The 14,266-nt window shown below is 41.7% G+C and overlaps 1 protein-coding gene across 1 annotated transcript in view; it reads left to right on the top strand.

Moving 5' to 3' along the window:
- Positions 1 to 14,266, top strand: part of LOC139755991 (prestin-like) — a 184,834-nt gene that overhangs the window by 83,948 nt on the left and 86,620 nt on the right. The window contains 1 exon segment of the mRNA XM_071674906.1: positions 14,064 to 14,168. Coding sequence (XP_071531007.1) covers positions 14,064 to 14,168 — 105 coding nt within the window.

Here is a 14,266-nt window from a genome sequence, read left to right as displayed (position 1 = left end):
CTGACTCACTTCCCAAGCTCTCTCATCCCCAACAGACTTCATACTTGCCCCTCTTTCCAGGACTCTTGCATTTACCTCCCTTACAACCCCATCCATAAACAAATTAAACAACCATGGAGACATCACACACCCCTGCCGCAAACCTACATTCACTGAGAACCAGTCACTTTCCTCTCTTCCTACACGTACACATGCCTTACATCCTCGATAAAAACTTTTCACTGCTTCTAACAACTTGCCTCCCACACCATATATTCTTAATACCTTCCACAGAGCATCTCTATCAACTCTATCATATGCCTTCTCCAGATCCATAAATGCTACATACAAATCCATTTGCTTTTCTAAGTATTTCTCACATACATTCTTCAAAGCAAACACCTGATCCACACATCCTCTACCACTTCTGAAACCGCACTGCTCTTCCCCAATCTGATGCTCTGTACATGCCTTCACCCTCTCAATCAATACCCTCCCATATAATTTACCAGGAATACTCAACAAACTTATACCTCTGTAATTTGAGCACTCACTCTTATCCCCTTTGCCTTTGTACAATGGCACTATGCACGCATTCCGCCAATCCTCAGGCACCTCACCATGAGTCATACATACATTAAATAACCTTACCAACCAGTCAACAATACAGTCACCCCCTTTTTTAATAAATTCCACTGCAATACCATCCAAACCTGCTGCCTTGCCGGCTTTCATCTTCCGCAAAGCTTTTACTACCTCTTCTCTGTTTACCAAATCATTTTCCCTAACCCTCTCACTTTGCACACCACCTCGACCAAAACACCCTATATCTGCCACTCTGTCATCAGACACATTCAACAAACCTTCAAAATACTCATTCCATCTCCTTCTCACATCACCGCTACTTGTTATCACCTCCCCATTTGCGCCCTTCACTGAAGTTCCCATTTGCTCCCTTGTCTTACGCACCCTATTTACCTCCTTCCAGAACATCTTTTTATTCTCCCTAAAATTTACTGATAGTCTCTCACCCCAACTCTCATTTGCCCTTTTTTTTCACCTCTTGCACCTTTCTCTTGACCTCCTGTCTCTTTCTTTTATACTTCTCCCACTCAATTGCATTTTTTCCCTGCAAAAATCGTCCAACAGAGAAGAGGTAGTAAAAGCTTTGTGGAAGATGAAAGCCGGCAAGGCAGCAGGTTTGGATGGTATTGCAGTGGAATTTATTAAAAAAGGGGGTGACTGTATTGTTGACTGGTTGGTAAGGTTATTTAATGTATGTATGACTCATGGTGAGGTGCCTGAGGATTGGCGGAATGCGTGCATAGTGCCATTGTACAAAGGCAAAGGGGATAAGAGTGAGTGCTCAAATTACAGAGGTATAAGTTTGTTGAGTATTCCTGGCAAATTATATGGGAGGGTATTGATTGAGAGGGTGAAGGCATGTACAGAGCATCAGATTGGGGAAGAGCAGTGTGGTTTCAGAAGTGGTAGAGGATGTGTGGATCAGGTGTTTGCTTTGAAGAATGTATGTGAGAAATACTTAGAAAAGCAAATGGATTTGTATGTAGCATTTATGGATCTGGAGAAGGCATATGATAGAGTTGATAGAGATGCTCTGTGGAAGGTATTAAGAATATATGGTGTGGGAGGCAAGTTGTTAGAAGCAGTGAAAAGTTTTTATCGAGGATGTAAGGCATGTGTACGTGTAGGAAGAGAGGAAAGTGATTGGTTCTCATTGAATGTAGGTTTGCGGCAGCGGTGTGTGATGTCTCCATGGTTGTTTAATTTGTTTATGGATGGGGTTGTTAGGGAGGTGAATGCAAGAGTTTTGGAAAGAGGGGCAAGTATGAAGTCTGTTGGGGATGAGAGAGCTTGGGAAGTGAGTCAGTTGTTGTTCGCTGATGATACAGCGCTGGTGGCTGATTCATGTGAGAAACTGCAGAAGCTGGTGACTGAGTTTGGTAAAGTGTGTGAAAGAAGAAAGTTAAGAGTAAATGTGAATAAGAGCAAGGTTATTAGGTACAGTAGGGTTGAGGGTCAAGTCAATTGGGAGGTGAGTTTGAATGGAGAAAAACTGGAGGAAGTGAAGTGTTTTAGATATCTGGGAGTGGATCTGGCAGCGGATGGAAACATGGAAGCGGAAGTGGATCATAGGGTGGGGGAGGGGGCGAAAATTCTGGGAGCCTTGAAGAATGTGTGGAAGTCGAGAACATTATCTCGGAAAGCAAAAAATGGGTATGTTTGAAGGAATAGTGGTTCCAACAATGTTGTATGGTTGCGAGGCATGGACTATGGATAGAGTTGTGCGCAGGAGGATGGATGTGCTGGAAATGAGATGTTTGAGGACAATGTGTGGTGTGAGGTGGTTTGATCGAGTAAGTAACGTAAGGGTAAGAGAGATGTGTGGAAATAAAAAGAGCGTGGTTGAGAGAGCAGAAGAGGGTGTTTTGAAATGGTTTGGTCACATGGAGAGAATGAGTGAGGAAAGATTGACCAAGAGGATATATGTGTCGGAGGTGGAGGGAACGAGGAGAAGAGGGAGACCAAATTGGAGGTGGAAAGATGGAGTGAAAAAGATTTTGTGTGATCGGGGCCTGAACATGCAGGAGGGTGAAAGGAGGGCAAGGAATAGAGTGAAATGGAGTGATGTGGTATACCGGGGTTGACGTGCTGTCAGTGGATTGAATCAAGGCATGTGAAGCGTCTGGGGTAAACCATGGAAAGCTGTGTAGGTATGTATATTTGCGTGTGTGGATGTATGTATATACATGTGTATGGGGGTGGGTTGGGCCATTTCTTTCGTCTGTTTCCTTGCGCTACCTCGCAAACGCGGGAGACAGTGACAAAAAAAAAAAAAAAAGAATATATATATATATATATATATATATATATATATATATATATATATATATATATATATATATATATTCTGCAGTTTCTTACATGAATCAGCCACCAGCGCTGTATCATCAGCGAACAACAACTGACTCACTTCCCAAGCTCTCTCATCCCCAACAGACTTCATACTTGCCCCTCTTTCCAAAACTCTTGCATTCACCTCCCTAACAACCCCATCCACAAACAAATTAAACAACCATGGAGACATCACACACCCCTGCCGCAAACCTACATTCACTGAGAACCAATCACTTTCCTCTCTTCCTATACGTACACATACCTTACATCCTCGATAAAAACTTTTCACTGCTTCTAACAACTTGCCTCCCACACCATATATTCTTAATACCTTCCACAGAGCATCTCTATCAACTCTATCATATGCCTTCTCCAGATCCATAAATGCTACATACAAATCCATTTGCTTTTCTAAGTATTTCTCACATACATTCTTCAAAGCAAACACCTGATCCACACATCCTCTACCACTTCTGAAACCACACCGCTCTTCCCCAATCTGATGCTCTGTACATGCCTTCACCCTCTCAGTCAATACCCTCCCATATAATTTACCAGGAATACTCAACAGACTTATACCTCTGTAATTTGAGCACTCACTCATATCCCCTTTGCCTTTGTACAATGGCACTATGCACGCAGTCCGCCAATCCTCAGGCACCTCACCATGAGTCATACATACATTAAATATCCTTACCAACCAGTCAACAATACAGTCACCCCCTTTTTTAATAAATTCCACTGCAATACCATCCAAACCTGCTGCCTTGCCGGCTTTCATCTTCCGCAAAGCTTTTACTACCTCTTCTCTGTTTACCAAATCATTTTCCCTAACCCTCGCACTTTGCACACCACCTCGACCAAAACACCCTATATCTGCCACTCTATCATCAAACACATTCAACAAACCTTCAAAATACTCACTCCATCTCCTTCTCACATCACCACTACTTGTTATCACCTCCCCATTTGCGCCCTTCACTGAAGTTCCCATTTGCTCCCTTGTCTTACACACTTTATTTGCCTCCTTCCAGAACATCTTTTTTTTATTCTCCCTAATATTTAATGATACTCTCTCACCCCAATTCTCATTTGCCCTTTTTTTCACCTCTTGCACCTTTCTCTTGACCTCCTGTCTCTTTCTTTTATACGTCTCCCACTCAATTTCATTTTTTCCCTGCAAAAATCGTCCAAATATATATTTTTTTTTTGACGCTGTCTCCTGCGTTTGCGAGGTAGCGCAAGGAAACAGACAAAAGAAATGGCCCAACCCACCCCCATACACATGTATATACATACGTCCACACACGCAAATATACATACCTACACAGCTTTCCATGGTTTACCCCAGACGCTTCACATGCCCTGATTCAACCCACTGACAGCACGTCAACCCCGGTATACCACATCGATCCAATTCACTCTATTCCTTGCCCTCCTTTCACCCTCCTGCATGTTCAGGCCCCAATCACACAAAATCTTTTTCACTCCATCTTTCCACCTCCAATTTGGTCTCCCACTTCTCCTCGTTCCCTCCACCTCCGACACATATATCCTCTTGGTCAATCTTTCCTCACTCATTCTCTCCATTTGCCCAAACCATTTCAAAACACCCTCTTCTGCTCTCTCAACCACGCTCTTTTTATTTCCACACATCTCTCTTACCTTTACGTTACTTACTCGATCAAACCACCTCACACCACACATTGTCCTCAAACATCTCATTTCCAGCACATCCATCCTCCTGCGCACAACTCTATCCATAGCCCACGCCTCGCAACCATACAACATTGTTGGAACCCTCTCAATCAATACCCTCCCATATAATTTCCCAGGAATACTCAACAAACTTATACCTCTGTAATTTGAGCACTCACTTTTATCCCCTTTGCCTTTGTACAGTGGCACTATGCAAGCATTCCGCCAATCCTCAGGCACCTCACCATGAGTCATACATACATTAAATAACCTTACCAACCAGTCAACAACACAGTCACCCCATTTTTTATAAATTTCACTACAATAACATCCAAACCCGCTGCCTTGCTGGCTTTCATCTTCCGCAAAGCTTTTACTACCTCTTCTCTGTTTACCAAATCACTTTGCATACCACCTCGACCAAAACACCCCATATCTGCCACTCTATCATCAAACACATTCAACAAACCTTCAAAATACTCACTCCATCTCCTTCTCACATCACCACTACTTGTTATCACCTCCCCATTAGCCCCCTTCACTGAAATTCCCATTTGTTCCCTTGTCTTACGCACCTTATTTACATCCTTCCAAAACATCTTTTTATTCTCCCCAAAATTTAATGATACTCTCTCACCCCAACTCTCATTTGCCCTCTTTCACCTCTTGCACCTTTCTCTTGACCTCCTGCCTCCTTCTTTTATACATCTCCCATTCATTTGCATTATTTCCCTGCAAAAATAATCCAAATGCCTCTCTCTTCTCTTTCACTAATAATCTTACTTCTTCATCCCACCACTGACTACCCTTTATAATCTGCCCACCTCCCACGCTTCTCATGCCACAAGCATCTTTTGTGCAATCCATCACTGCTTCCCTAAATACATACCATTCCTCCCCCACTCCCTTTACGTCCTTTGTTCTCACCTTTTTCCATTCTGTACACAATCTCTCCTGGTACTTCCCCGCACAAGTCTCCTTCCCAAGCTCACTTACTCTCACCACTCTTTTCACCCCCAACATTCTCTCTTCTTTTCTGGAAACCTCTACAAATCTTCACCTTTGCCTCCGCAAGATAATGATCAGACATCCCTCCAGTTGCACCTCTCAGCACATTAACATCCAAAAGTCTCTCTTTTGCGCACCTATCAATTAACACATAATCCAATAACGCTCTCTGACCATCTCTCCTACTTACATACGTTTACTTATGTATATCTCGCTTTTTAAACCAGGTATTCCCAATAACTTGTCCTTTTTCAGCACATAAATCTACAAGCTCTTCACCATTTCCATTTACAACACTGAACACCCCATGTATACCAATTATTCCCTCAACTGTCACATTACTCACCTTTGCATTCAAATCACCCATCACTATAACCTGGTCTCGTGCATCAAAACCACTAACACACTCATTCAGCTGCTCCTAAAACATTTGCCTCTCATGATCTTTCTTCTCATGCCCAGGTGCATATGCACCAATAATCACCCATCTCTCTCCATCAACTTTCAGTTTTACCCATATCAATCTAGAGTTTACTTTCTTACACTCTATCGCATACTCCCACCACTCCTGTTTCATGAGTAGTGCTACTCCTTCCCTTGCTCTTGTCCTCTCACTAACCCCTGACTTTACTCCCAAGACATTCCCAAACCACTCTTCCCCTTTATCCTTGAGCTTCATTTCACTCAGAGCCAAAACATCCAGGTTCCTTTCCTCAAACATACTACCTATCTCTCCTTTTTTCTCATCTTGGTTACATCCACACACATTTAGACACCCCAATCTGAGCCTTCGAGGAGGATGAGCACTCCCCGCGTGACTCCTTCTGTTTCGCCTTTTAGAAAGTTAAAATACAAGGAGGGGAGGGTTTCTAGTCCCCCACTCCCGTCCCCTTTAGTTGCCTTCTATATATATATATTTTTTATTTGATTTTGTTTTGTCGCTGTCTCCTGCATTAGCGAGGTAGTGCAAGGAAACAGACAAAAGAATGGCCCAACCCACCCTCACACACATGTATATACATACACGTCCACACACGAACATATACATACATCTACATCTCAGCATATATAAACACACACAGACATATACATATGTACATAATTCATACTGTCTGCCTTTATTAATGATTGAGTAATAATAGGGGAAGAGAGATTGTGGTAATAAAAAGAGTGTGGTTGAGAGAGCAGAAGAGGGTGTTTTGAAATGGTTTGGTCACATGGAGAGAATGAGTGAGGAAAGATTGACAAAGAGGATATATGTGTCAGAGGTGGAGGGAACGAGAAGTGGAAGATCAAATTGGAGGTGGAAGGATGGAGTGAAAAAGATTTTGAGTGATCGGGGCCTGAATATGCAGGAGGGTGAAAGGTGTGCAAGGAATAGAGTGAATTGGAACGATGTGGTATACCAGGGTCGACGTGCTGTCAATGGATTGAACCAGGGCATGTGAAGCATCTGGAAGTTTTTTGGGGCCTGGATGTGGAAAGGGAGCTGTGGTTTCAGTGCATTATACATGATAGCTAGAGACTGAGTGTGAACGAATGTGACCTTTGTTGTCTTTTCCTAGTGCTACCTCGCGCACATGAGGGGGGAGGGGGTTGTTATTTCATGTGTGGCGGTGTGGCGACAGGAATGAATAAGGGCATCCAGTATGATTTATGTACATGTGTGTGTATATATATATATATATATATATATATATATATATATATATATATATATATATATATATATATATGTCTGTGTGTGTGTATATATGTATACATTGAGATGTATAGGTATGTATATGTGCGTGTGTGAACGTGTATGTATATACATTTGTATGTGGGTGCGTTGGGGATAGGAGAGAAAGAATACTTCCCACATATTCCATGCGTATCATAGAAGGCGACTAAAACGAAAGAGAGCGGGGTCTGGAATTCCTCCCCTTTAGTTTTTACTTTTCCAAAAGAGGTAACAGACAGGGAGGCCAAGTGAAGATATTCTCTCTAAGGCTCAGTCCTCTGTTCTTAATGCTACATTGCTAAAGCGGGAAATGGTAAATGTGTATGAAAAAATACATCATCATTATTATTATACCTGACCGCCATGTCCCGCATTAGTGAGATAGTGCAAGGAAACAGACGAGGAATGGCCCAACCCACCCACATACACATGTATATACATAAACGCCCACACATGCACATATACATACATATACATTTTAACGTATACATACATATACATTTCAGCATATACATACACAGACATACACATGTACATATCCATACCTGCTGCCTTCATCCATTCCTGTCACCACACGCAAAATAGCATCCCCCATATCCTCTTTGTGTGTGTATGCAAGGAAGAGAGCGAATTGGAATGATGCGGCATACCAGGGTCGATATTGTGTCAATGGACTGAACCAGTGCAGGTGAAATGTCTGAGGCAAACCGTGGAAAGTTCTGTGGGGCCCGGATGTGGACAGGGAGATGTGACCTTGGTGCATCAAATGACAGCCAGAGACTGAGTGTGAATGAATGTGGCCCCTTTCATGTCTATTTTCCTGTTGCTACCTCGCTGAAGTGGGGCGCGGGGATGCTCTAGCAAGTTCATGTCAGAATCAAATGAACAAGTTTCATTTGTATACATCTGTGTTGTTTAATTTGTTTATGGATGGGGTTGTTAGGGAGGTCAATGCAAGAGTTTTGGAAAGAGGGGCAAGTATGAAGTCTGTTGGGGATGAGAGAGCTTGGGAAGTGAGTCAGTTGTTGTTCGCTGATGATACAGCGCTGGTGGCTGATTCATGTGAGAAACTGCAGAAGCTGGTGACTGAGTTTGGTAAAGTGTGTGAAAGAAGAAAGTTAAGAGTAAATGTGAATAAGAGCAAGGTTATTAGGTACAGTAGGGTTGAGGGTCAAGTCAATTGGGAGGTGAGTTTGAATGGAGAAAACTGGAGGAAGTGAAGTGTTTTAGATATCTGGGAGTGGATCTGGCAGCGGATGGAACCATGGAAGCGGAAGTGGATCATAGGGTGGGGGAGGGGGCGAAAATTCTGGGAGCCTTGAAGAATGTGTGGAAGTCGAGAACATTATCTCGGAAAGCAAAAATGGGTATGTTTGAAGGAATATTGGTTCCAACAATGTTGTATGGTTGCGAGGCGTGGGCTATGGATAGAGTTGTGCGCAGGAGGATGGATGTGATGGAAATGAGATGTTTGAGGACAATGTGTGGTGTGAGGTGGTTTGATCGAGTAAGTAACGTAAGGGTAAGAGAGATGTGTGGAAATAAAAAGAGCGTGGTTGAGAGAGCAGAAGAGGGTGTTTTGAAATGGTTTGGGCACATGGAGAGAATGAGTGAGGAAAGATTGACCAAGAGGATATATGTGTCGGAGGTGGAGGGAACGAGGAGAAGAGGGAGACCAAATTGGAGGTGGAAAGATGGAGTGAAAAAGATTTTGTGTGATCGGGGCCTGAACATGCAGGAGGGTGAAAGGAGGGCAAGGAATAGAGTGAATTGGAGCGATGTGGTATACCGGGGTTGACGTGCTATCAGTGGATTGAATCAGGGCATGTGAAGCGTCTGGGGTAAACCATGGAAAGCTGTGTAGGTATGTATATTTGCGTGTGTGGACGTATGTATATACATGTGTATAGGGGTGGGTTGGGCCATTTCTTTCGTCTGTTTCCTTGCGCTACCTCGCAAACGCGGGAGACAGCGACAAAGCAAAAAAAAAAAAAAATACATCTGTGTTGTTAGTTTTCTTTTTATTTTTTTTTTTCCTTTGTCGCTGTCTCCCGCGTTTGCGAGGTAGCGCAAGGAAACAGACGAAAGAAATGGCCCAACCCACCCTCATACACATGTATATACGTACGTCCACACACACAATTATACATACCTACACAGCTTTCCATGGTTTACCCCAGACGCTTCACATGCCTTGATTCAATCCACTGACAGCACGTCAACCCCGGTATACCACATCGCTCCAATTCACTCTATTCCTTGCCCTCCTTTCACCCTCCTGCATGTTCAGGCCCCAATCACACAAAATCTTTTTCACTCCATCTTTCCACCTCCAATTTAGTCTCCCTCTTCTCCTCGTTCCCTCCACCTCCGACACATATATCCTCTTGGTCAATCTTTCCTCACTCATTCTCTCCATGTTCCCAAACCATTTCAAAACACCCTCTTCTGCTCTCTCAACCACGCTCTTTTTATTTCCACACATTTCTCTTACCCTTATGTTACTCACTCGATCAAACCACCTCACACCACACATTGTCCTCAAACATCTCATTTCCAGCACATCCATCCTCCTGCGCACAACTCTATCCATAGCCCACGCCTCGCAACCATACAACATTGTTGGAACCCCTATTCCTTCAAACATACCCATTTTTCTTTCCGAGATAATGTTCTCGACTTCCACACATTCTTCAAGGCTCCCAGAATTTTCGCCCCCTCCCCCACCCTATGATCCACTTGCGCTTCCATGGTTCCATCCGCTGCCAGATCCACTCCCAGATATCTAAAACACTTCACTTCCTCCAGTTTTTCTCCATTCAAACTCACCTCCCAATTGACTTGACCCTCAACCCTACTGTACCTAATAACCTTGCTCTTATTCACATTTACTCTTAACTTTCTTCTTTCACACACTTTACCAAACTCAGTCACCAGCTTCTGCAGTTTCTCACATGAATCAGCCACCAGCGCTGTATCATCAGCGAACAACAACTGACTCACTTCCCAAGCTCTCTCATCCCCAACAGACTTCATACTTGCCCCTCTTTCCAAAACTCTTGCATTCACCTCCCTAACAATCCCATCCATAAACAAATCAAACAACCATGGAGACATCACACACCCCTGCGACAAACCTACATTCACTGAGAACCAATCACTTTCCTCTCTTCCTACACGTACACATGCCTTACATCCTCGATAAAAACTTTTCACTGCTTCTAACAACTTGCCTCCCACACCATATATTCTTAATACCTTCCACAGAGCATCTCTATCAACTCTATCATATGCCTTCTCCAGATCCATAAATGCTACATACAAATCCATTTGCTTTTCTAAGTATTTCTTGCATACATTCTTCAAAGCAAACACCTGATCCACACATCCTCTACCACTTCTGAAACCACACTGCTCTTCCCCAATCTGATGCTCTGTACATGCCTTCACCCTCTCAATCAATATCCTCCCATATAATTTACCAGGAATACTCAACAAACTTATACCTCTGTAATTTGAGCACTCACTCTTATCCCCTTTGCCTTTGTACAATGGCACTATGCACGCATTCCGCCAATCCTCAGGCACCTCACCATGAGTCATACATACATTAAATAACCTTACCAACCAGTCAACAATACAGTCACCCCCTTTTTTAATAAATTCCACTGCAATACCATCCAAACCTGCTGCCTTGCCGGCTTTCATCTTCCGCAAAGCTTTTACTACCTCTTCTCTGTTTACCAAATCATTTTCCCTATCCCTCTCACTTTGCACACCACCTCGACCAAAACACCCTATAACTGCCACTCTATCATCAAACACATTCAACAAACCTTCAAAATACTCACTCCATCTCCTTCTCACATCACCACTACTTGTTATCACCTCCCCATTTGCGCCCTTCACTGAAGTTCCCATTTGCTCCCTTGTCTTACGCACTTTATTTACCTCCTTCCAGAACATCTTTTTATTCTCCCTAAAATTTAATGATACTCTCTCACCCCAACTCTCATTTGCCCTTTTTTTCACCTCTTGCACCTTTCTCTTGACCTCCTGTCTCTTTCTTTTATACATCTCCCACTCAATTGCATTTTTTCCCTGCAAAAATCATCCAAATGCCTCTCTCTTCTCTTTCACTAATACTCTTACTTCTTCATCCCACCACTCACTACCCTTCCTAATCAACCCACCTCCCACTCTTCTCATGCCACAAGCATCTTTTGCGCAATCCATCACTGATTCCCTAAATACATCCCATTCCTCCCCCACTCCCCTTACTTCCATTGTTCTCACCTTTTTCCATTCTATACTCAGTCTCTCCTGGTACTTCCTCACACAAGTCTCCTTCCCAAGCTCACTTACTCTCACCACCCTCTTCACCCCAACATTCACTCTTCTTTTCTGAAAACCCATACAAATCTTCACCTTAGCCTCCACAAGATAATGATCAGACATCCCTCCAGTTGCACCTCTCAGCACATTAACATCCAAAAGTCTCTCTTTCGCGTGACTGTCAATTAACACGTAATCCAATAACGCTCTCCGGCCATCTCTCCTACTTCCATAAGTATACTTATGTATATCTCACTTTTTAAACCAGGTATTCCCAATCATCAGTCCTTTTTCAGCACATAAATCTATAAGCTTTTTATATGTGATTTTAACTTTAGATGTAATGGATGATACTGAAATTATGTCATTAAAAATGCAAAGGATGATACTGAAATGATGTAAAGCTATGTCACCTACATTTTTATAACAAGTTTGTGCAGGATTTGTGAACAAAACTTTAAGTGCCTTACACAGTGGTCAGAAAATAGGTAATGCAAATTTTGATGTATACTGTAAATTTGAAGCTGAATTAAACATTCAGATATTTTAACAAAACTTTGTATGTCTATCTATCTATCTATCTGTTTATCTATATCTGTCTATCTATCTATCTATGTTTATCTCTCTCTCTGTCTACATCTGTGATGCCTGTTCCAACTGGAACTCCCTCAAGGGATTGCCACAGCAATACAGTCTCCATTACTAGAGAAAGCCAGTGCTACTTGTTAGCCTTTAGTGCCTCACGCATAACAGGCCACTTGCACGGGGCAAGTTTAGCATAATGTTTACAGAGGTTACTGATTAATGTTCCTACTGACTACACCCTAATGCTCCAACCTACTACTTCTGCCTAAATGTTCCTACTTACTACTTCTCTCTACTGCTCTTACTATTTTGCCAAAAGTAGGGCTAACACATAGTACTCACTGCAGAAAATTTTATAGTTGCAAATAATGAGCTGTTGTCACTTGTTAAGTATGACAAGGAGAGATTGTATGTTTATGGACAGAATGCCAGTAGTCCAAGTGTGAGTGAACCAGAAAGCAAAGACAGCTACCTAGGTCTGAGGAGTGCAACTTGACAACCATTGAAGTGCTGGTTCACTATGCAGATGTCACTAACCCTCTAGATACTCAGGGTAGTACTGATAAATATACTTTCCTGGTCGCTGGCTGCCTACCAGCTACTACCTACTTTTGTAAAAGTCTTGTATCATAAAATCAGTTTAACTTAACTGGAGAGGAACTGAATGTTGTCATATTGTTTATGGCCATCAGGTAAATCTGAATTTAGCTAAGGATTATATATGGTTGTTCAGATTCATATGTATTTTGTAGTAAAAGAATTAGTGGTCTGCTGCATGTTTTAGAATTCAGTTCAGTCTTAAAGCAAATGACCTGCCCCATTTCTCATATATTCCCCTTACTCTTCCTTAGCAGTGTCTATTGATCATGAAAAGTGAAATGGATAACAAACAGACATGTATAGATGTTTCCATGCCATTTAGAAAGGAAGTATGAAAACATTTCGAGTATATGTCTCCCATCTTCCCTCTCATCTAACCAAGGGAAAACTTCACAATTTGATCATTTTTAATGCTGTGTTCCAAGTCAAAACAACTGCTTTGCATATGATTTAACCAAGATAAGCACTGTAGTTCCTTATTAGATATCAAGTGTTCCCATTCAGTCTCTGACTTTAGAAAATGCAGAGATGTACAGTGGCTTGATTATTTGAATATTTTTTTGCCTATTCCAGTGTGTTCTCAATTTATGGAATGGTATCCTCATTTTAACTTTATATGAATAGATGTTAAGTACATAAAGTGACCACAAGTAGACCATACAAGTACATTATTTTTGCCAACATTGTACACCCTTTCCCCAACATATGTCCAAATTCCATTCTGACCAACCACTCGTATCTCAAAATGGATGTAAGTTGGGTGCATGTCAGCATTGCATGTAGAATTCATACACCTGTACAGCATTCTTTTATCCTCCTCAGTTTCTATCATGATCATCTCGTTTTTTATTAACCAGCTTTATTGTATGATTCTGTAGTTTCTTTTTGTTTTATTTAAGTTTCTTTAACTCATATTTCATCATTTATATATTTTTTTTTTTTTCAGCTGTATGTACAGATCATCATGTCGCATAAGTCATAAGTAGGGGATCAGGTGTATATAGGGTGTATATATGGAACAGCTTATGTTGTATATGAAATTCTGTTTAAATGCTACTTACTAAACTCTATGGGCTAATGATAAGATTTTCCTGTTTGTGAATCAATATAAAACCTTATAAGCTATATTTTCCTGATGATTTATGATTATAAAGTATGATTTGTAATCAATGTTTATGATATTTTTTGGAAATGTCATCATACTTTTTTGTTACAGACATACAGAGATGTCATCAGCCAATTATTTACTTCCAATCCAGCTGCCATGGTGATTTCTGGACTTACAATCTCTGTTCTTGCCTTCAACAATGAGATTATAAAGGTAAATGAAAATGACATTGTTAGATCACTGCTAGATATGTATTTATTTATTTATTCATTCATTATACTTTGTCTCTGTCTCCCATGTTAGCGAGGTAG

The sequence above is a fragment of the Panulirus ornatus genome, chromosome 20, assembly GCF_036320965.1.
Source record: "Panulirus ornatus isolate Po-2019 chromosome 20, ASM3632096v1, whole genome shotgun sequence".
Taxonomy (NCBI): Eukaryota; Metazoa; Arthropoda; class Malacostraca; order Decapoda; family Palinuridae; genus Panulirus; species Panulirus ornatus.
The sequence above is the reverse complement of the archived record's forward strand: the minus strand, read 5'-3'. Positions and strand labels throughout refer to the sequence as shown.